The 22345-nt window shown below is 49.8% G+C and overlaps 2 protein-coding genes across 3 annotated transcripts in view; one reads left to right on the top strand and one right to left on the bottom strand.

Annotated features, from left to right (window-relative positions):
- LOC119111902 (V-type proton ATPase subunit B) overlaps positions 1 to 22345 on the top strand; it is a 34580-nt gene that overhangs the window by 4879 nt on the left and 7356 nt on the right. Inside the window, exons 7-9 of one of the 2 annotated variants that reach the window (XM_037235773.1) lie at positions 29 to 216; positions 604 to 733; positions 1084 to 1712. The exons of the other annotated variant lie outside the window; for it this stretch is intronic. Of the exons in view, the coding sequence (XP_037091668.1) occupies positions 29 to 216; positions 604 to 733; positions 1084 to 1235 (470 nt within the window). The 3' untranslated portion in view covers positions 1236 to 1712. Of the gene's footprint in view, positions 1 to 28; positions 217 to 603; positions 734 to 1083; positions 1713 to 22345 lie in introns of those variants that run through there. 2 annotated transcript variants of the gene reach the window in all.
- Positions 2237 to 8378, bottom strand: LOC119111903 (EF-hand calcium-binding domain-containing protein 9). Its single transcript, XM_037235774.1, has 6 exons — positions 8351 to 8378; positions 7937 to 8169; positions 6234 to 6382; positions 5148 to 5348; positions 2995 to 3210; positions 2237 to 2441 (listed from the first exon to the last, which is right to left on the bottom strand). Exons 2-5 carry the CDS (start codon positions 8067 to 8069, stop codon positions 3013 to 3015), a joined length of 681 nt encoding a protein of 226 aa, XP_037091669.1. The 5' UTR covers positions 8070 to 8169; positions 8351 to 8378; the 3' UTR covers positions 2237 to 2441; positions 2995 to 3012.

Raw genomic sequence — 22345 nt, forward strand, 5'->3', positions numbered from 1 at the left:
GCGCTGACGGTGCGTGGCGCCGTTGCAGACATCACTCACCCAATCCCCGATCTGACGGGCTACATCACCGAGGGCCAGATCTACGTGGACCGGCAGCTGCACAACAGGCAGATCTACCCGCCCATCAACGTGCTGCCGTCGCTCAGCCGTCTCATGAAGTCGGCCATCGGCGAGGGCATGACGCGCAAGGACCACGCCGACGTCTCCAACCAGCTGGTGGGTGCCGCCAACCCGGTCCGCACCAGGGCCCGCATCCCTCTGACAGCACGCGGCCCAGCCGCCGCGCCCCTCTGCGGCGGACACATTGCGACCGCTGGCCAATGGGGCGCCCGTCACGGGTCGGCCCCGGGGTATGTCTGTGGACGGCTGGGGGAGGGTTCTGTATTTTGATAGTTTGGAGTGCCCTGGCACATCTAGGGGTGGCTGACGGTGTGTTTGTCATGAGTCATACCGTCGCGGCGTTCGTCAGGACGTCTGCGACTTCGCAGGTCCCCTGGACTGTGTGCGTGCTCCCCGCTGCACGCCAGCGGCAGAGTGTGCTGATGCGTCTCACCGGTGCGTCGTGTGGGGTGTGCCTACTGATGCGGCTGTGGCGTGTTGTAGTACGCGTGCTACGCCATCGGCAAGGATGTGCAGGCGATGAAGGCGGTGGTGGGTGAGGAGGCGCTGACGCCCGACGATCTGCTCTACCTCGAGTTCCTCACCAAGTTCGAGAAGCACTTCATCACCCAGGGTGAGCTGGCTATGAGCCTGCCGAGCGCCGGTGGTGGCATGAACAGGGCCGCATCTGACCAGTGTGCGCTGGAATGGTTGAATAAGGAAGGATCAAACTAGATCTACATTACTGGCGTTTTTCCCATTTGAAGGCGATTTGAACATGACAGCTTAGTCCAGTGGAGGGCATATGTTGTTGATGCAGAAATATTCTTGTCTGCGAATTGGTTGTAGTCATCATTGCAACTTTCTTGTGATTTGGGCATTTCGTTGAAAGTGTGCCATCAACTCGTAGTGAGAAGGGCGTGATCCCGACACGGAAGTCGACCGTTCGTGAATAATTGATCTCATGGCGTCCTCCACCTCAAGGTAACTACGAGAACCGCTCGGTGTTCGAGTCGCTGGACATCGGCTGGCAGCTGCTGCGCATCTTCCCCAAGGAGATGCTCAAGCGGATCCCGGCCAGTACCATCGCCGAATTCTACCCGCGCGAGAACAAGAGCACGGCCGACAACAACTGAGGCGGTGGCGCCGCCCCGTGGCTGGCGGTAGAACCGCAGCCTCTGCCAGCCGCCACTAGGCGCGTGAGGCGAGCGTCTCGGAGTGGTTCGGCCCGGCTGGTGCCATGGTAGATCATGTGTGAGATATCTGTTTGGAAAAGGCTTGCTCTCAGCGTTTTCAGGCTAATAAAGGTGAAGTTCGAAACGGATTGCGTAGGCGGCAATGGTAATAGTGTTCGAAATGTCACTATGCTGACAAGCTGCAAGCCAGCAAGGAGTAAATATGTTTATATGTTTGCTGTACCTACTCTGTGTGTGCGTGCGTTGTAATGCATAGCGCAATGACGCCGTGGCGACCGATGTGTCAACGAATCATTCCTGGTGTATTTTATTTTAGATTGATCGGTGCGTGATTCCAACAGACGATAGATTGTTTAATGGGATGTGTGATGTAATACTTGTATTATTTGAGGAATAGAATGGATTGTATGTGGCTGATTCAGACTGTTACATGATGTGGTTAGTCGGGAAATGGACGAAGAAAACGACGCATCCATTTGCTCACAAACGCCTGAGACTGGCATGCTGCTGCTGACGACTTGGGATAGCGGAAGCACCGGCCATACTAGACGGCTACCGGGACCAGACAGACACAAAGTGCGGGTTGCCCATGGCTTACCACGGCTCGTTTTTATTTTCGGTGCCCATACTGGGTACAGTGATGACGGTATGTAATGGGCAGCGGAACAGACGTTCCTGCAATGTGTAATGTCAATATGTATGATTCATATATATATATATATATATATATATATATATATATATATATATATATATATATTACTACACTAAATGCCCCGGATGGATGGCAGGTTACTAGAATAGTTTGGTGACACCTTCGGTTGGTCGTCCGGCACAAGTCAGATCATCGCAATTCGGGTTTGTGCCCGGCACAGCATAACGTACGTCCTACAGGGTATTTGACTTGCACCCATGTCATTTCTTTCTCGAACACCGTCTGCTTCATCCATCACAACAGCACTGACGCGCGAATGGAGAGTACGCGAATGTCTTGCCAGCGGCTTTTGGAGGGATTGTCGGAGACAGAGTCCGGCACCAGTCTGGTCTCCGTGCTGCGCCTGCGCCTGGTGCTCCCTTCATCGTACTCCTTCAGCTCTGCGGCCGCGGCTGTCGCCTTGCCGCAACTGTGTTTTTATCGTTCTCCAGCTGGAACAGCGAACAGCATACCGCCAGCTTTGCTCAGCCAGCGGTGTTCAACGCACGCGGTGCAGGTCAGCCATAGGCTACAGCTGGACATCACCGCCGGCCTCAGAACATTAGTCTAGTGCTCGGTCCTGGGTGAAGCTGGAACTGGTTCTGGGATGGATCAGATCGTTGTGCGTTAACACAGGCCCGATGTGTACGAAAAATTGTGCTGGGTGGAGTGTGAGCGAATTGGTGCGTGCTAAAAAGGATCGTCGGTATTGACTATAACGGCCGTGCAATCGACGCCACATCTCGGTCGGACCAGGCTTGAAATCAGCAGTATGTGCGGTGGATGTGGAGCGGAAGGAATGCCGCTGAAGCTGAATCAAACAAATAATTACGACGTGTTTGCCAGGCGTGCACCGCGCTGAGGCCCAAAAGCGGCCTCACTCCACGGGAGCCACTGAACATGGTTTTGGAGTGGTCCGAGCCCCCCTCCCCCCCCCCTACCAGGTCAACCCTTTCGGCTCAGCCTCCACCCGACTTTAAATAGTAGCAATCCTGCTTCACTCACTGTAGCAGCCCACTGGACCTAACGTCCTGTGGGCGCCTCCGTTTCCACACCGTGGGGGGAGGCCAGAAGGGCCGCCTGACTCGGTCTGTTGCTCAGGTGGAACAGCAGCATCTCTCTGTTGTCGCTTAAGAACTTGAGCTGCTTCCTGTGGAGCTGTTTGCGCTGCTCACTCAGCCAGATGGCACGCTGCTGGTCGATGCACGCCATTGCGAATAGCTGTCGGCATACAGTGGTGGACTTGTGATAGCAAAAACAAAAAACATATTGACGGGACCAGAACCTGTGGACACGTGCGCAGGATGCTAGCCGCTTGCGAGCCAGCGTTGCACCTAACGCTGTTTATCTCGTCAGTGCTTACATTCGGCCCAAACATGGGACAACGGGAAACAGTCTCTGGACGGTAGAGGTGACAACACAGGATGCACAAAGGCGTGTGTGGCTGACAAATGTTGCACAAATATCAGAAGCGATGGTGACAGATCCGTGCATGCTTGCCTTTTTATGTGTGCCTTCACTTGTCTACCTACATGCGTTGGCGCGGGCAGCCATTAATGTATGGTGGTCATCCTTGACCTTTGGTGAGCTTCTTCTTTACAACTGATACCTATGGACATGCAGGTTCATACTTTGCCCACCATCATTGTGGGCGCTGGAAATGCATCTAGCAGCAGTATACAAGAACTGCATCCAACACCGCAGCACACTGGGATGTGTTAGTGGGCAGCCTAGATGGGCCCCACATAATGAAGTCCGTGTTTTGTACTTGGGTGCTCAGATGTTGATATTATTACCGTGTACCTACCCTAACATTCTCGTCACGATGTCATACCACGCATACTTTTTTATTTGACCTGTACGGCTCAAATGTCAGGTGATTTCCCTGGCAGGTATTACAAACGTGAAGAGATTTGCATGAAGCATACTTATTCGCAGGTAGATTTGCCCGACTGGGCCACAGTTGTCTGTTTACATGACGTCTCTTCATCTGACCTAAATGGCCATCGGCGCGCGTGTGAAAAAAACCGGGAATATTTTCTGAGTTCCGTAAAAAGTTAACAAAAAATATGTCATGCACCTTCAAATGAGCACAAAATCTCGTGATTTCGCCAAAACTGCCTGTTTTGGCCGCCCTTGGCCGTTAAGTGACCCTGTTATTCGCTGTCTCCCGGTTCCCTTTGCCCGTCCCAGGGGCCATTACTTTCAGAACACACTGCGAGAATAACGACGGAACCATAACGACTGGAACCATCCGAACATCACAACGGCTCTTCCGTGGTATCTCAACTCGCTGATAGTGATAGCTGATAGCTGATTGCAGGTTAAGGTAGGTTGAGTCAGGCTAGGTTAGGTTAGTTTAGGTTAGGTTAGCTTGAGTGATGTGGATGTTTTGGAAATCGTTAACTCTCGGGACAGCATGGTGCGTGAAAAACCATTGCCATTTTATGGACTGTTGAAAGCTTTTGGGACTTGGGTCCTCTAAAAGTGTGGAGAACCTATTTCAGCTCAGCTGTTTCATGTAGCAATCATCTGGATCGTTTTGCGACACCATTTGAAATGCTGCCTACCTTTCACGTTATGCGAGGTCCTTGATTACCATGGCTCGCCGATCTTCCAGCCATAAACCTTTTTGAATCAAATACATTGGAAGTCTCAACGGCAAGAATCTAACATCAGTAGAAGCCACTAGGACTATCGTGCTGTCCATCGCAAGGAAGAATATTTTTCAATATCATTACTGACCTGCGTTTTTCCAGCACGATAACAGTTGTGTGTCCAGTGGGATATCGGCAGTGCGGGGGGGGGGGGGATGGGCCAACGCACTAAACCCGGTGACGGCTCCGATGCTCTTGCTTTCACGGTTTGAACCCCAAAATAACATCACGGATCATACCAGCTCATCGGTCCCCTCAACCCTGCATCCTCTAGCCTCGAATCAGGACAGTGTCAAGTACTTGTGACTTGCCTCTCATCGGGTGCCTCTCAGTATGGCTGGCAGCCAACGGAGACAGCAGGCAGGAAAAAGCCCGGCTGTCGTGCGACGGACCGTCCTCCGCCCTGCGTGTGAAGCACACAGCTGGGTATAGCGTCAGCTCACCACGGAGCTGTCATTGATCTCGGAACGGCAAGCACTGGTCTCTTGCTGTCATCCCCACCTTAAACTCCTTGAAATCCAGCTCCGAATCTCCCGACACGTCGAACTCCTTGAAGATTGACCGGATGGCGGTACTGTAGAAGTTGAAGAGGAAGCCTATTCTCTCGAATTCCTCAGCTGACACCGTGCCCGACTGGTCGAAGTCCATGATGTTGAAGACGGCGCGTGAATGCCGGTAGATGAATTCCTTCTCCACGTTGTCCTGTCGGGGTAAGTTACTTATTACAGACGGACTCTACATAAGGGATAAGGCGAGTGCATGCGTGACGCTGCTACCTCGTTAAGCTTACTAATCCTTGAGATTAAATCAACGGCCCATAAAGGGCTAATTTAACCCTTTTGACCTGGTTTAGTCTATTAGTGCACATTCATCTTTTTGCGTACACCTGCCTAATGGAATTTTACAACAGCTTTCCAATGACGTTTTCCAAGGGGCCTGTATGGTTTTGAGATCAAAGGGAGGGGCTCTGAGCGTCCCCTGGTAGAAAAAAAGGTGAAAACGCCCGGAGGGCGAGGATTAAGAGCTTATCAAGAGCCATGTTATAGACAATACAGCGCATTTAGCCAAATGCGTTTTTGCCCCGTTGGCATCATTTTTGTATTTGCTGTTGTAATGGTCATGTTGCCGTTTTCTGCCGTTGTTCCCGTTTGTTGCTACGCGATGGTACGGTTGAGAGAATGCAGCTAGAACGAGGTATGATCTGTTGAAGTTTATGTCTAAGTGATTGCATTGTTTCATTCTCAGGTGATAAAGTGCATAAACGTTTGCCTGTCACGCTGCATGTCGCAAATTACTGACAGACTGTTTGCTAAGGCAGCTCGCTATAAATGAAAAATTGGGGCGATAAAACTTGACATCAAAGATGACCGCCTAATGTAGTCACAATATCAATCTCAGTCATTAAAACCCGGAAGAGCATTATTTAAACTCATGATTTCCATCCCATATTTGGATGACGTGCGCAGCGTCTCGGCTGGCGCGGCCCTGGACACTATTGCTGCGTGGAAGTGATCTGCTCCTAGCGCTGGCGATGCTGCAGAGACACTTCATTGCAATGTTTCACGATCACGACGGTCACGTGCTTGCCTTAACGGCCACGAGGATGGCAATCACGAGGTAGAACTCGTCGAAGTCGATCTCGCCGGAGCGGTCGACGTCGAAGAGCTCAAACAGGTCGTACAGCTGGCCGTGGCTCAGGTCTGTGCAGCTGCGCAGCCACGAACAGAAAATCACATCTGTAGGCAAAACCTTGGCGTAGATTTGGCGGGTCGCATGCACGTCGTAGAGACAACGGTTGAGCTTGTGCATGGGTTACCCAACCCAACTGATCTCAGCTTCGGATCAAAGGAAGGTGGTTAGCGCCGCCAAAAGATGATGTCTAACAACACGTTGTTACTCACAGTTACATAATTCACCTCTTTGAATATATAATACCCTTGGTCCTTGGTGAATCTAATGAAAATGGCTTGGGCGGCGGTGGTATAGTAGTTAGATTGCTTTGCTCCGGACCTGTCGACCTTGGGTTTGAGTCCCTGCCGCGCCACCATTGCATACCACATGAACTTGATACGTAGGCATCCGGATTGCAATGATCCTGACAGTGGGCTAGACGTAAAGTCCCAGTCATTAGTACTAACATCGATAAAACTAGCTAGCAAAATGGGTTTCGCGCAGGAGTTACATATAAATTTCGTTATCTGTGTATTGGTGTACACAGACACGTATGCGCACACTTGCGCGCACTAAGAGGTTGATTACGCATTGTCCCCACCCCCTTGGCAGTGAACTCTTTCCGAATCGATAAAGAAAAGGGGCACCTTAAGTGTGGCTAAGCTGCGCATCTGGAAAACCAGAGATGCGGTGTTCGATTTTCCGTGGTACCCGCCCTGTCTGCCAGGGCGAGAGGCAGGCGACTCCGTAAAACCTCAGCAGGTGAGTGCGCCGTAATAACCAACGGCACCAGCGACAAGTGAAGAATTCGAAGGCCCGTGCCAGTCAGCAAAAGTGCAAGTAGCCTACCAAGGTATAGTATAATGTTCACCTGAAGTATTTTCAAGAGCTTTGCCCTCTCCTCCCTCTCCCCTGCTCTCCTTACACGCGGATATACAAAATGCATGGTAAAAATGAGCGTAATAGGGAATCAATGTTTCACCAAGCACGAGTCTGCCTGCGTGACGAAGTACTTGTTGACAGTTGTTACGAAAGTAATTTTTATGGATTTTTAAGTGCGGCATTTTTACGCTTGTTAGGCTGGATTTGTTTTCAACGGATAAAGATGGTGTAGTTCTGATTCCAAGCCAAAGGTGTGCGGCCATATTCACCTGGAGCGCTTTAACACTCAACGTGGAGCTCAGCTCCCCCAATTTGACCGAAAGTGCTTCGAACGTTGGGCACCATGCTCAAGAAAAACTCAAAGAACACAGACATAACGAAGATTTTAACAAATTATTTTTCTTTTGTTTCTTCGTATGTCAGAATTAAGTGTCCCAAACGCAAGGAGAAAGCAGCATTTGGGATTTAATCCTCATCGACCAAGAGATCCCAAGAAGTCTTCTTAAACTGCACTTCTGCGCTTCGCTGCAGGAAAACAAATGAGTCAAACATCTTACACGTGTACCGGTATTGGTACACCGGTATACTGGTACATCATACTCATATACTGGCATACGTGCATGGTAGATTGTGAAGCGATCACACGTAAAGGCAACGCTGCACCGAAAAGAAGAGCACCGCCCAGAGGTTCATTCACTGATGAAAGAAGCTTGCCTGCGATATATGAAAAGGCTCACCATTAATTGCCGATGCTTCATGTATGTCAAGCAAATTGAACAGCTCCATGCAAAGCACAGACGATCGCACCGTCAATAGCGAGAAGCTAGGATCTAAATGAAACGACTTTAACAATTCCGACGTCACTTCCATCACGGTCCGGCACTGCGCTGATGATCCAAAATATGTAGCTTATGGCGCTAGTTTGCTTTCCCTCGGGTACATATGCATCTAGATATGTCTTGTGAAGGTCCTGAAAGAAACAATACATTCAGGTTATGGTTTTCGGTCAAAACAAACTCAGTAACTGCAGAAAGTTTCAAGAAATGCATCAAGTCGAGTTGTGAATGGCATCTCGAAATCGATGAGTACTTCGACAAACTATCGTCAAACTCAATACAAGTAATTTAGTTGTCTTGTGTGAGGCTACGTACGGGCACGTCAAGGTCAGGTGTTATTTTGTGACAAATGGTTGGGTATCATTTTCCGCTACTCAAGTTATTTCCTCGCTTTTGAAACAAGTGTATCATTTTCTCGTGCACCTTATCTTTTCAAATTCCTCCAAGGCGAGAGAAGGAAAAAACACGCACTGAAACTGCGTTTCAAAGTTTGCTCCCAAACTGCGTTTGCACACTGCGTTTCAAAGTTTGCTCCCAAACTTTGCTTTTCAAGCAGCGTCTTGCCGGTGCGGGAGTACCAACCGTACCCGGGGCTTGAACTGATCGTGATCATTTCTTTAATTTCTGATGCCTGGTCTTCATAATTTCTGATCATTAGTTGCTTTAATCATGCCACCACCTCACCAAAATACATAACACCAATAGGCTTGCCTGTATCAGGGCAGGCTGATTAACACTGCGGGACCAATTTTGTTTCCTGGCTGACCAACTTCAGTGCATTTTGGCTCGGACACCTTATGCTCTGAGTTCAATGACTTAATGAGTCATGAGTCAGACAGAATGGTCTTGTCACGGCTTAACTCGCCCTGATCGGTCTCTTCTCATAACGTGGACTGGTAGGCGCAGGGGGTCGATCGCTCCCTGCCGTTTCCAAACTAAGAACGGTAGAGCCTCGCGGAAAAAGACTTGGTTCCAGTGAGTGCTTGCTGACTCCATTACGCCAGGTCCAAGATCAGTTTTCCCGAAAATCGCAGATTGTTGGCTTTGCATCCCCATATTCACGAATTCATGTCATTTAGCGACACGAAATTTACACAAGCATGTTCCTGACATAACTTCGTGCGGATTGACATGCATTTTTGTGTGTTCTGAGTTTGCATTCATGATGCGAATCTCCGTTAATGTTACAGCACCGGCCTGCTGCAAGCCATCGGCAGATTTGTTGGTCGCCGCCAGGGCCGGCCGTGGATCGTCATGCAGTGTTCCTTAAAAAACGCGGTTGCCGTGACAACAGAGAGGCTAGGGCACGTTTTTAGTGTACCAACACGCCCAATGGTTACTCCGTAGATTACTAGCCAATTTTCATGGTTGCATAATATGCCGGAGAGACATCCGAAGAAAATATAAGGGGGGTCGCATCGACCCCCTCTTTTGATATCTATGAAACCAAGTTGTTATAAAGCTCTTAGTAATATAGAAACTTGAAATATGCACTGATGAGATTGTTCGATTATCGTCATTATATCCATGATAGGAAACTGACCTAAAAAGCCTATCACAAGCGAAAAAGCGTATACATATTTTGTCCAAGAGATACATTGGGAACTCGAGTTTGTTGTTCAAAAACCGGTTTTTTGAGATGAGGAGTTCATCAATTTCAATTTATGGATAAATATAAATAAACTGTTCGCGAACAGCTGGCCGCCTGACGGCTGAAAGCGCGAGCGAACAGAAAAGAGCACCTGCTCACAGTTTGCGAACAGGAAACCTAGCAGTACATTGACCATAAACATTCTTTCCGGCATCCGGAACTGTCTCGGTGTTCCGTGATCGCCGTCATGTTCGTGTTATCTGAACCTACCACTTCACTTGTCCCGACCAATATCAAGGCATTATATATATTTATATATATATATATATGTATATGGTGTATATATATAGTGTATATATATATATATATATATATATATATATATATATATATATATAGCATAATGTGAAGTCATATCGCTGCGTGCATCGTGTGTTATTTCCTAGTATCCGAGCATGCAAGCGGTTAACCAAGCTACTAAGCGAGGCATCGATGCGATGCACAGAAAAATTGAAAATTACATGACTATGAAAAGCAAAGCCTACGCCTTTGTACAGCGCCGATCCTCACGAGCGAAAGCAAACAAACACGAGCCCAGTTTCATTACGCCTCAGCAGCGGCAGCTGACTGGGTGCTGACGTTTCCCCTTTTCTGACGCCAATGGATCGACCACTGTTCACTATTCAGCCAAGGCGCTGGCTGGGGAGTGAATCCACTCGCTTTCATGATTCATAGTTTCATTTCATGTTGTTCCAAAGTTTCCGAGTCCCTGAGCTTTAAGTACTTCTTTCTCATCTTTTTCCCTACTTACAATGCTGGAAATAATACCGAAAAATGGTAAGATCGAAAAGCTAGCTTCTGGAAATCAAAGAAATCAAACAAAATATTGATATAATACTGAGTCCCCTCTTCCTCTTGGATCAGGAAATGATCCAAACAATGGTTAAAATGACATTGGGTAACCTTCTGCTATACCGATCAAAGAATGGTGTAGGTATTCGCCAGAATATAAGATGTCGTGCCAAAAGTCGAAAAGTGGAAGCTTCAGGTTAAGAAAGAAAGAGTAGGTCTAAAATTATGTCACTTCCTCCTCTTGGATCGAGGACGATGTCTTAACGGTCGCGAACGGTTCGCGGGCTGTCTACGAACGGAGCGCGTTCGCGAACAGCGTCTTGGATCGAGGAAGATGTCTTAACGGTCGCGAACAGTTTGCGGACTGTCTACGAACGGAGCGCGTTCGCGAACAGCGTCTTGGATCGAGGAAGATGTCTGAACGGTCGCGAACAGTTTGCAGACTGTCTACGAACGGAGCGTGTTCGCGAACAGCGTCTTGGATCGAGGAAGATGTCTTAACGGTCGCGAACAGTTTGCGGACTGTCTACGAACGGAGCGTGTTCGCGAACAGCTAGCCAGCCGGCGACAAAGCCGTAAACTACCATAAACGATCAGCCTGTGTCCATCTTTTGAGGAAACGGCAGTGCCCAATGCTCAATTTAACGGACGTACTGCATGCACAGGTGAAGGGAACAGCCAACATGTCATGGCAAACTATCATAGTATAACAGCTTGCGTCACCTATACCACGAACCTTCAACAGATAACGGTGTTGGTTGGACCACGGCTTTAGAATCATAAACCGAATAAAGTAAAACTTATATATATATATATATATATATATATATATATATATATATATATATGTAGACGCATGTGGACAGCCTCACACCGTCCGATCAAGATTGTCACATAAAGGTTAAAGCTTCAGAAAATGTAAGAAGGCTGAGATGCTTGACTTGTTGGTTGCATGTTAAAAACGGGCAGCATGGCGTCTGATTAGTTACCTGGCTGTGCTTGCATGAAAATACGAGAGATTTCACCTTTTACACACATTTTCCACTACTTACGGCCCCATCGTGCAACCGATTCGGGGCTTCGGCGTAAGCGCCAGGATTTGCCGCTGACTTCATCCAGAGAGGAGCGCGGTGGGCCTCGCCGAACCTCTGGGGAAGCCTGAGTCGGAGGGTTGCCGTGGGGCGGTGACCGGCGGCGCTCTGCTGCATGGCAACTGCTTCACGGCTTCCATCCGTGTTTAAAAGTTTGCATGGGTTCACGGAAAAGCACATCGCATATCCTACACGTTTACAGCTGAGGGAAGAGCGTAACCAGCCAGCAACAGGCGGACGGCTCATGTTCACTGACACGCTTAAATGTCCGTATGGCAGCGGCGAGCTCATATAGTGACCTCCAGGTCACGTGACCCTCCCTTTTAAATGATTTCCGCGCATTTATATGTGCGAAGTGAATTTTCACACCACAAAATCGGTGTAAACACGCGAAAACAAGTAGATAAAGAACAAACCATGCCGGCTGACGTCATGCAAGAAAGCTTGCATGCATGCGGGTGCTAAATTGGGCTTTTAGTGAAGACTTTGAGCTGTGTCCCCACAGCCGTTGCGAAATCCTGCATATGGCCCTGTCGAATTACATAGTCGTCATGGCAGGAAAACGATAGCCCTTTTATCCAATTCTTTCTGCCACGCTTTCACCCTGAAAATAAGTCACGCACCCCACTTGGAGCATGCAACCCTGACCTTTCCGCCAGTGGAATGTTTCGCCCCACCCAAACCAAACAACGAAATTTGGCTGCTTTGTACGCAGCCTGACCATTAGCGTCAGGATTCGCGGGGCCGACGAACCGATCCTGGGCCATACGTAACGCTGATCCACCAATTATCGATAAGCCGGGTCCAATTGTCGCCTGGTGCTGATACCATCTGAATGAAGAGTTGTCTCCGACCCGTGACAGCGGCGCGAAGAGGCACTCATCGGTCCACCGGGATCAGGACCCGGGCGGCGCCCCTCAGCCCGACAGCGGCCAGCTGACGGTCAGCCTGTCCTCCACAGCTCACGACAGGCGCCATCCGGTCTTGTGAGGGTAGAGAGGTTCGACTAATGCGCCGCGTTCTACTGTCAGCTACCGGCACAGCGCAAAGCAGAACCCTGACACCGGCGAGTCGGAAATCCCGACATGGCGTTCGCGCCTGACTTGGTAACTATGTCTATAAGCTGCGCATCAGCTCATCTGCACGACGTCGTGATGAGAAGATAACCGAAATGGAAAACCGGAAGCACTGCACCCCCTCATCCGTGCTTTCCGTGTGCAAATATCTGTAGCTTCAACGTGCACGTCCACACCTGCTTTCTACCCGCATAGCTGTATCAAGCTCGCCCACTCGCCGTTGCTGACACGCTTCCCCCGTTCGTCTGCCGCCCCGAGTAAAGTACTGCTCAGTTTGCACTCCCGGTACCTATTTAGAATACTGCACAGGAGTTTGTTCTTCAAATTTGGGAATCTCTGAAAGAATCGCTCACCGCCTACATCCTGATGTATAGCATGCAATGCATCAGTTTTGGGCGACGAATCTTGTAAAAGAATCTGTTACTCACAGCTGACTCCAGTATTACAAACAAGATATCACACCGAAGCATGGTTGGCGCATTTGCAGTTGATAATTCGCAATTTGCATTTACTTATATGGTGCACCGTCAATGGTTGCATACATACGTGCCGTCACCGGCAGCAAAAACGGGGACAACATATACCCGAGTGGAATTGCACATTGGCAGCTGGCTCGGCTGTTACAAAAATGGCCGACATTTCCCTTCGATCGTCGTTTTCAAATGACGTTTTATGGATACGACCTGGTGCATGCATACCTGCATGTCATCGCGAATGGTGGAGACGAGCGGCGAGTAATTAGTTTCATACATGAAAACGTTGGTGGAATATGTCTTCCACAACTGACCGGCCCGTGGCCAAGAAGTCCGCACACCTGGGCGTATTTGAGGCACTTGGACTTGAAAACCCACGATTTGACTCGACTTAAATGGCGTGCAATATATGCTGGCATATCTGCAGTCAGCTGCAAGACTGAAAAACAGGGGTTTCTTTCTTTTTAACTTTTATTTCCTGATGTGACTATGCCCATACCGTGAACCGGTACCCTGCCGTGATCATACCCTGAACTGCACCCGTGACACTTGCGAGCCCATATACGATGCTCCCAAAATTTTACGCCCAATCCGTGGATTTCATTCAAGTATCTACCTAGGCGGTAAATTATATGCATTGATATAAATGATAATGATAAAACAAATGGTACGAATGATACTCTCAGGGAAGCAGAGAAGAAGTGGCAATGCGATAACTTGGTTGAACATCGGCGTGCCGTAAACTGCAGGCCTTTACGCAGTCAGCAGATAGGTGACAGCAACGTGTGCCAGGGCACGGACAGCAACCGGAATAACTCCTGGATCTCTTTTCATACAGTGACACTATAAACGTCCACAGGAAACAAGCCGATTTTTCTAGTTCCCTTTATTCTCAAGTCATCGATAAATGGGAGCCGTCAATTAACCGAAGTCGTTTGTGGCGCATGAGTCCATACGACGCTACGCACAAGTGCGTAGATCCGTTTCATTCGTACTTGAGTGATATGACGTTGAACTAGGTCAGCGCTTTGTATTGAAAACCGTACACGAACATGGATCAAACACAGGATCATCGGCCATCGGAGACAGTTGACACTAAACGAAGAATTGCCTGAATTGCAGCATAATGCGGCCGCTCGCAGAAAGTCACTAGGACGGCCCAGGGGCCTGTAAGCAAGTACCGACGTGTTTGACCCGTAAAGACCCCGACGATAGCTTTTGGTCGATCTTGTAGGCATAGTGATGCATAGTTGCCTATCAATACAGAAATATTTGAATTTCGCCATTCCAGTGACTTGTGCCCGATTACCGTTGCCATCACGTGTCTGCGTACCGATGGAATGCGTTTGACATTCCTGCTCCACAGCGGTCTCTGTTCATGTGGAGCGCCGGCGTTGTTTTCTAAAGCAGCTGATCATTGACCTCTCGAAAGCGACTCCACACATCGGCGATTGTTCCGGGTGGAAGCCGTGCTGCGAAACGCTCCCGCTCGCTGGCGCCAGCCACTTGATCTGGACGCCGGGGCGGCGGCCTCCCCTGGCCGAGCCGGGAAATATTGTCAGTCATCCCGCATTCTCGTGAAGCATGACACTCCAGGGTTTTTGTCTGTGAGGGCATGATATTGTTGTCGAGAGCTGCTTCGGAAAGAACGCGCCGGCACGCCATTGTCGGTTGAACGCTCTGAGACAGGACCCATTACGGCGAGGGTGGCGTGTGCGTCCGAGGCAACGCACTCCATGTGAACGGACCGGTCCTCCAGAGCCTCCCTCGGCCTTCCCCCACCCTCTCCGGCACCAGCCTGGCACGTGAAGGGGGTTGATATTGTGGAATGTCTGATTAAGGGGCAGCTATAAAATGATATCAAGGTTGGTGAAAGCGCTAAATAAGCTGTTACCTTGCAAGAAAATTTACGCGCTTTAGTTTGACTTTTATCTCAGCGGTATTCGGTGAGAAAGACGATTCTACGAGACGACGATATTCGGTGAGAAAGACCTCTTGAACGAAAGGCCATGCGTTCCGAGGAAACAGGCGCAGAGTGATTTCTATTACAACAACTTATTCAAAGCTTTTAATCTCATCATTTGCGTAGATTATCTATGAATGTTTTGTCGTCTTTTACGAATCAGCAGCAGACCAGTACGGTGACGACCGCTCCTGCATCGGTTTCAGGTCGGTACCGAAGTCGGCGACAGTGGCACCATGCAGAGGAGTGCTGGACGGCCTGAGTGTCTGGCAGACCAGGCGGCGGACGGCCTGAGTATCTGGCAGACCAGGTGGCGGTCGCCTCGCCGGTGGGCCTCCCGTGCCATGCTGGCCTGGGCGGAGGCATGCCCCAACGCCTCCTCGCGGCCTGCGCTCTTGCCGCCCGTGCCAGTCAACAAAGCGCCGGCTCCTCCGCGCCCCTGCCGCCGCCGTTCGGCCTTTGAGCGTGGTTTTTACATGTCAATGAGCACCCTGCGTGGGAGGTTTTGGGTGACAAGTGCGTGGCTGCACCGCCAGCTGGCGCCCTTTTGGGCGGCCTTTGTGACCCGGACAATGGCGGCTGTTATTCCGTCTGAGTGCGGATGAGACGCCGGGTGGCGGTAGCCGTCCCTCATAGAGATTTGGCGTGACGCGCGATACAACAAAGTGTTGCTGCTCCACCTGTCAGCTACGGCAGCTTTCGGTGGCGGTAGGTTCTTGGGGAGCAAGATGTTTTGTCAGTAATTATTCCGGACAAGAGATACGCAATACTTTGCAGAAGTAACACACGGTGCTGGCAGGGAGAGGAGTGATAACAGCACTGTACGGGATAGCGTGCTGCTCTCATGACAGCGCCAGTAGTAGCCTATAGAGAGTGATAACCTCTGCCTGCGTTGCTGGTGCTCCTACTCCTGTTTCTGCCGTTCCAACGCTTGAACTGCCCATTCACCTTTCGGTAACCGAACGGGACGTGCATCTAGTACACGACATGCTTCGCTTAAATCGTATCATCGGCTTACATTCCATTTATGACTGTCACATGCCATTACAAAACAAGTGGCCTATTCACTCCTCGGTGACGGAACATGACGTGTAACCTGTATACGAAATGCTATGCTTGAAGGGCGTCATTGGTTAATGTAATGTCACATTGTCACAGAGTATTTGCAAAGCAAGTGGTTAGTCGTCCGTCAGTAATTTCGTCTTTAAATAGTGAAGCACCTATGGGAAAAATCGGCTGGAAGTCATACTATAATTGCTGACTCGTTATGGATGTGCAGAAGCGAATACCTGTGATGGTCATTCACCATTTGGTTTTTCCCGTGCTTGAGCTGGGCAACTGATGAGCCAAACAGAGCCAATGACTCGAACAGGGCATTGCATCACCCTGGACCGTCCAGTGGTGTTGGCGACAAGCAGCAATGCATGTCTCTTTGGCAAGCCCGAGGGCCATTGCGACGTACGGCGCCTGCCTGCCGCCTCCTGCTCCCCGACACCGGGACCGTGCTGTCCGCTGAGCGCTGCCATAAACCGGCGCCAGCCGTGTATCTGGACCAATAACGTCCAGCATATAGTACCCGTATGTCGGCCGTTTCCACCTGCCGGCGCCGACTCGGTAATGACGGGCGAGCCTACACCTGACGGGCGCCGATTCGCCGCGCGCTGCCGCTGCAGCCGGCGCTCCGCGGAAGCCAGCGCTCTGGGCGCCGCGGCGCCGCTGCACATTATCATGCGGCGCGTGCTGGCCGCCGGCCGGCGCGCGCCGCGCGCGCCGCGCCGCGCCGCTCAGTCATGGGGAGGCGCCCGGCGCCAACCCGCCGCGCGTCCGACAATGGTGCAAGGCAGATGCCCGGCACTGTGACGACGGGGGTGGAGCCGACTTGAGGGAGGCAGATGCCGACCCGGTCGCAAGCAACGACATTGATAGCGGCTTACGGCATCAACATAGCCGTGTTTAGCCAGAGCAATGTTGGCAGTTTGATGTGCAATCCGCTGACGCAGCCTGCCTGCGTCAAGACGGGGTAAAGGGATGCCGTAAGGTGGTAATGACGAACTACAAGATTCTCCTACTTTGTATTCATCACGCTCCACTTTCCCAACCGCTCCCGCACGGTTCCGCTGTTCTCTCACCATCTTGGAAGCTCTGTCCCTACTTTAAGCCCCGAGATTAGCAAAGTATATCTGGTATGCTTGGTATGAGTAATTGTGTGTTGAGCTCACGTGCTAAGCGGAGTTTGGTGTGTGTCTTCTGAACCGAGACCCAACGTAGGCCGATCCAATTCACCTGATATATCTGCCTAAGACCTGCTTGTCATGACAATGAACTGCGAACGGTTTCAGCGAATCGTGGCATGCATCGACGCGACTGCCCGGGGCCAGTTTACCCATTCAGCCAGCTGCCAGCCAGACTTTTCTACATCAGTTGGGCAAAACATTGCGCACAAGATTGGAATTAGGTTCCAATTCCGAAAACGGCCGCTGGTCGTTTATTACAGCTCCATTGCCGTGTAGTGGATCCAAATGTCCAAGCTTTGACATGACGTCCCACTTCGGCTTGTGACCGATTTGAAACAGTCACATCATGATCTAGCAGCTTCCCAGGTGAGACAGTCACGTCACGATCTAGCAGCTTCCGAGATGAAACAGTCTCGTCACGATCTAGCAGCTTCCGAGGTGAAGCAGTCACGTCACGATCTAGCAGCTTCCGAGGTGAAACAGTCACGTCACGATCTAGCAGCTTCCCAGGTGAAACAGTCACGTCACGATCCAGCAGCTTCCCAGGTAAAAGTCACGTCACGATCTAGCAGCTTCCGAGATGGCAAAAGGCGATGCAGATTTCTTTTCAGGTGTGATCTGCTCTCAGATGATTACATCGCAATGTGGCAAGTCGTATTTTGCCACATCGACATGTGGTCGCTTGTAAACGATCTACTACCCGACCTAGTTAATGCGCGTTTTAGGAGCCGTTAGTGCTTGACTCTCGCGGTTGGTCTTCTTGTGAGCTATGCGGTAATGCGTTGGAGGGTTGCAGGATCTGGGATGTTTAAGTCCCGTTTGAGAGAACAGTGTACGAGCCATACCGTAAATCATTTTGGGTGGCTCTAGGATTAAGCGCCGTTAAGTCTAGCTTAGGAGTGCAAGACGAGAACCGTGCTGTGAAATTATACAGCATCATTCAGAATAGGTTTCTGGAAAAAGTGCCGGTCTTTTCTCCCCATGCCATTTTTACTTTATGTTCACGTTGACGTTCTTTTTACGTTTTACATGATGCAGAGAGAATATTTAAAAGGAACAGGAACTAACCCTTACTTGGCTTTGCACTATAATCACGTCTCGCCAGAACCTCAGGTTTTGAGTTTTTTTTTAAAAATCAGCTCTGTTGCCATTGCTGCCCACATGAACATCCTGTCCTGAAAAGCACTCGCAAAGATAAAACAGCCAGCCAACACCAAGCCAAACCTCATTTTGCCACAGGTATGTAGAAGTGTGTAACCGTGGAGTGTGGAATGCGGGCTACGACTTTTGGGCCGATTCCTGCAGGCTGCCATCGTCAGAAACGTTTTTAACTCGTGCATTAAGCCAGAACCAAATTGAACCTAAACTTAAATCATCTCATTGCATCTGTCATTAGTGGCATCATAGGTAATACGATTTTTGCCCCCGAGGTTGAGACCATATCACACCATGTCTGCTAACCCAACAAATTTAATATTCCCTTCCATGCTAAAAATACTAATGCAGCGACACTTGTCAGACAGGTGTACATTTCTCGATATATTATTGTCGCCCGAACAATTACCCATAACCCGGCGTCGCGCAAGTGCAATCTATGCACTGATAAGTCTGTTCCTTCACAGTCTGTTGTCGCACAGTCTGTTCCCTGCAACCAAGCGTATTCAGGTCGTGTTTAAAGCCAGTTGTCATGCCACCGCATTGTGTTGAGGGCAATGACCAATCGGCTTCCAGCTATAATTGTCTTCTAAATTTTTACACCTCGTGAATATGGAAGTATTTGTCACATTTCATATGAAACCGGCTTTATGAGCCTCCGATACAATACTTAGTATTATCCTGTAGTACTTGAATGGTATCTTAAAACAGAAAGACAAAAAAGAATTGAAGAATTTTAAAGAAAAAATTTTTGCACCACATTCCCCGTATGCCGACAGCTGACAACGAACCTTTTCTCGCCGAGATAGTCACAGCCCAGTTTCATCCCGTCTAGTGATCAGCACCCAGAGGGGGTCCACTGCACCTGGGAGAGCTGGACTGCACCGGTCCGCTAGGGCTGGGAGAGCTGGGCCAGTGGCCCACTGAATCTGGGAGAGCACCGCCATCAGCGTCGACCACAGTCGGCACGAGCGCCCACATCTGGACCCTATCTCACGGAGAGCCGGACGCCGCCCAATGTTCTTTTAGGTCAGGTAGGCTCATACAGGCTCGGTTCAGGCTCAGTTCAAATAGACGGCACTAATGAAGACTAAGAAAAGGCACCAAAAGAGAGAGAATTCGTCCACATAGTTATGTCATCTTGATTTAGGGAGGTAATTATGCTCTGTTCGCAAACACACTCTTCAAACCGAGCTTCTCAGTAGCATATTTTTCACACATGCAAGCACACACGCACAGACCGCATAGCCCTACCTCAAGATCGCTCTATGTCTGCGTGCTGATTGTCAGCGGTGGCCGATCACCTGCTGTCCGTTCACCGGCTCGCTGACGGTCTCTCGGCCCGGACCCTGGCCGGTGCTCCTCAGGGTCGCCGGGCAGGACCGCTTGTCGGCGCGGCGAGATCCAGGCTGTAAAACAACGGTCAGTCGTGTCGGCTATCGACTCGAGACACTCCCTCGGCGGCACGCCTGGTGTATGATCATCTGGCCGAGGCATCTGGCCGGGCCGCGCGGCGTGACCGGCCGCAGCCACGGCCCCGCCCGCTGGCCGCGCCGCCCGCGTGGTCCAGCGGCTAGGGCTCCAGATGCCCGTCGTCCGAGTATGAGGGGATTGGTCAAAAGTTCACATATTGTTTCCAGATGATAGGAAGGGATCTAGGGATCGGGTCTCTGTGTTCTGGATCTCGGATCTTCTGGGATGCAGGATTCGATTCAAGGTTTGGTGTGAAAATCTTGTCTGAAATTCACGACCTATTTAAAATACGGTCGTTGTCATGACGATGGTGGTGGACGATGGCGCTTCCCAGGACGATGGCGCTTATTCACTTGGGCGAAGAAATGCAGTGCTGTTACAAAGCTTTTACGGCGTAATTTGGATGCGAAAATAATTGAAATTTATATGCTTATTTTGTATTGACGGTGCTGCAGTGGCGCTACCCAGTGCTTTTAATAGGCGTAACTAGTCCCGAGGTTTCATTAGGGTATGTTCTGAAATTTTCGCCAGGGAGGGAAATCACCCTTTAAGCAGTGTGTCGAAGGTTCCTTTTGGATGCATGTTGGAGAGTCTTACAGACGGGGACAGGGTGTTCTATTCAGTTCGTAAGGACAGACGTACGTATGGCAGAAGTTTTTCAAGGTCAAAAGTTTGCGTGGGACAACAGTTATTCTGAAGCAACAATTATCCTTGTTATTCTATGGCAAAAGTTATTCTGGTTATTATACAGCAAAGGTGTGTGTCGTTAAAGTTTGTATAGTGCAAAAGTTCGTTTAGGAAAAATCGCATAGCAGAGGTTCGTCTCGGACGGAGTCCTGTGTTTGATTCTGATTTCATTAAGTCCATTCCCGTTGCAATGTATAGTACTCTGCATGTATACTGGCAGGGAATCTATTCCAATTATTTTATCTTTCGATTTCAGGCGTTTTCCAGTAAACGATTCTACCAATGGCTCTGCTAAAACTAGATCAATTTCGAAATCTGAATAGAATCTGAATGTTATCATCATTGGCCTAGTTTTCATTGCATCACCACAGTTTTTCCTTTGTTTTGTAAGTATAAAAAATTAGCAATGTTATTGCTCAAGTTTTGCAAATCCTGGCGTATCCAATGCAGTCCTGTAGAAAGATACAAAGACGCACACAAAGCCGTTCATTTCGCCCCAGATTGGCCTAAGAAGAATGTGTGCTCCGCACACTCAGCTGATTTTGGTGATTTGTTCTCGGTGGGCCGGCCTAGTCCTTAAGTTGAGTATACCTACCACAATTTCGCCTGATGTCAGATTTTATAATTGTTTCGCTGATGGTAGTTTGACAGGCATGAATGCTATCTGTCGAATTATATGCCAAACAGGTCACACTAAGTCATTTACGTACGGTGCGGTCACCCACCTTCATGTCCTCACTTTCGACACAGTTTTGTTCAGGGTAGCCTAGCTAAAAACCAACCCGCGTTTTTCCCCACGATGGCAAGTGAAATTGCGACACAACGAGGGATATGGAGGCATCCGACTGTCACTTTAATGGCAAGTTATGGCCAGCGACAGTGCATCATCAAATCGTGACCTTACAAAAGATGGCCGGCCGCCTGGCGGTTCAGGATTGCCGACAGCCAGCCCAGCTGCAGGTGGTCGATTGTCTAGTTGATCTTGTCGGTGACGATGCGTTCCATCTCAGGTATGAAAGTGGTCTTGACCTCCTGAGGATTCGTTGGTTTGTTCACGTGGAGGTGGCCCTTAAGATAATCCCGTAGAATGAAGTCCAGGGTTGACAGATGGGGCAAGTGAGGAGCCAACGGCACGCCAGTCTTTGGGCTAGTGTGCCTTCCAGTGAAATGCGCCTCCAACCAGTCTAGTGAAGCCCATGCTGTATGCGACGCGGCCTGTCCTCTCTAAACCGCTCTTCGTCTCGATCGATCCCATGAAGTCGCCTCGGGGCCGACCATAAGGATATCAGGGCGTTAGCCACGTAACGCTGCCATGCAGTGCTGACGGCATTTTCGTTCTCCACTTAAAAAGGCGATGATTCAAGGTTGGTCTTTCCGCATGGCAGCCCACATTGTGGCCTTCGAACGGAGAAGTTTGTGGATAACCCCATCTGGCCTGTGCCGGCCCGATGGTGATGTGGCTGTTGACCTGATTGCACAGCTATAAGTGCCTCTTGCCCGAGAACCACACAATCGCAGAGACCTCGGGGTATTGTCTAAACTAATGCATCATCTCCACGCCTTCGGTATGGCCCCATACGTCCGCTTTTGAAGAATGGTTAACTTGTAAGGCTTGAATTGAGACTCCTTCAACGTGCGTTACATCGAACTCCGTACGCCTGTGGCTGATGGGTGGGTCGCCCTGTGCAGCCCTGTGTAACGGAGTCACTAAGTTG

This window comes from Pollicipes pollicipes, unplaced genomic scaffold (genome assembly GCF_011947565.3).
Source record: "Pollicipes pollicipes isolate AB1234 unplaced genomic scaffold, Ppol_2.1 Scaffold_7261;HRSCAF=8764_pilon_pilon_pilon, whole genome shotgun sequence".
NCBI lineage: Eukaryota > Metazoa > Arthropoda > Thecostraca > Pollicipedomorpha > Pollicipedidae > Pollicipes > Pollicipes pollicipes.

Bases quoted from the DNA above. Each gene is read 5' to 3' on its own strand.
- LOC119111903 (XM_037235774.1), bottom strand. From the start codon at position 8,069: ATGGAAGTGACGTCGGAATTGTTAAAGTCGTTTCATTTAGATCCTAGC. The intron at 5,349-6,233 runs GCAAGCACGTGA...TTACCCCGACAG, and splicing joins CCATCCTCGTGGCCGTTAAG to GACAACGTGGAGAAGGAATT. The intron at 3,211-5,147 runs GTGGGGATGACA...GTATGCCGACAG, and splicing joins TGGATTTCAAGGAGTTTAAG to CTATTCGCAATGGCGTGCAT.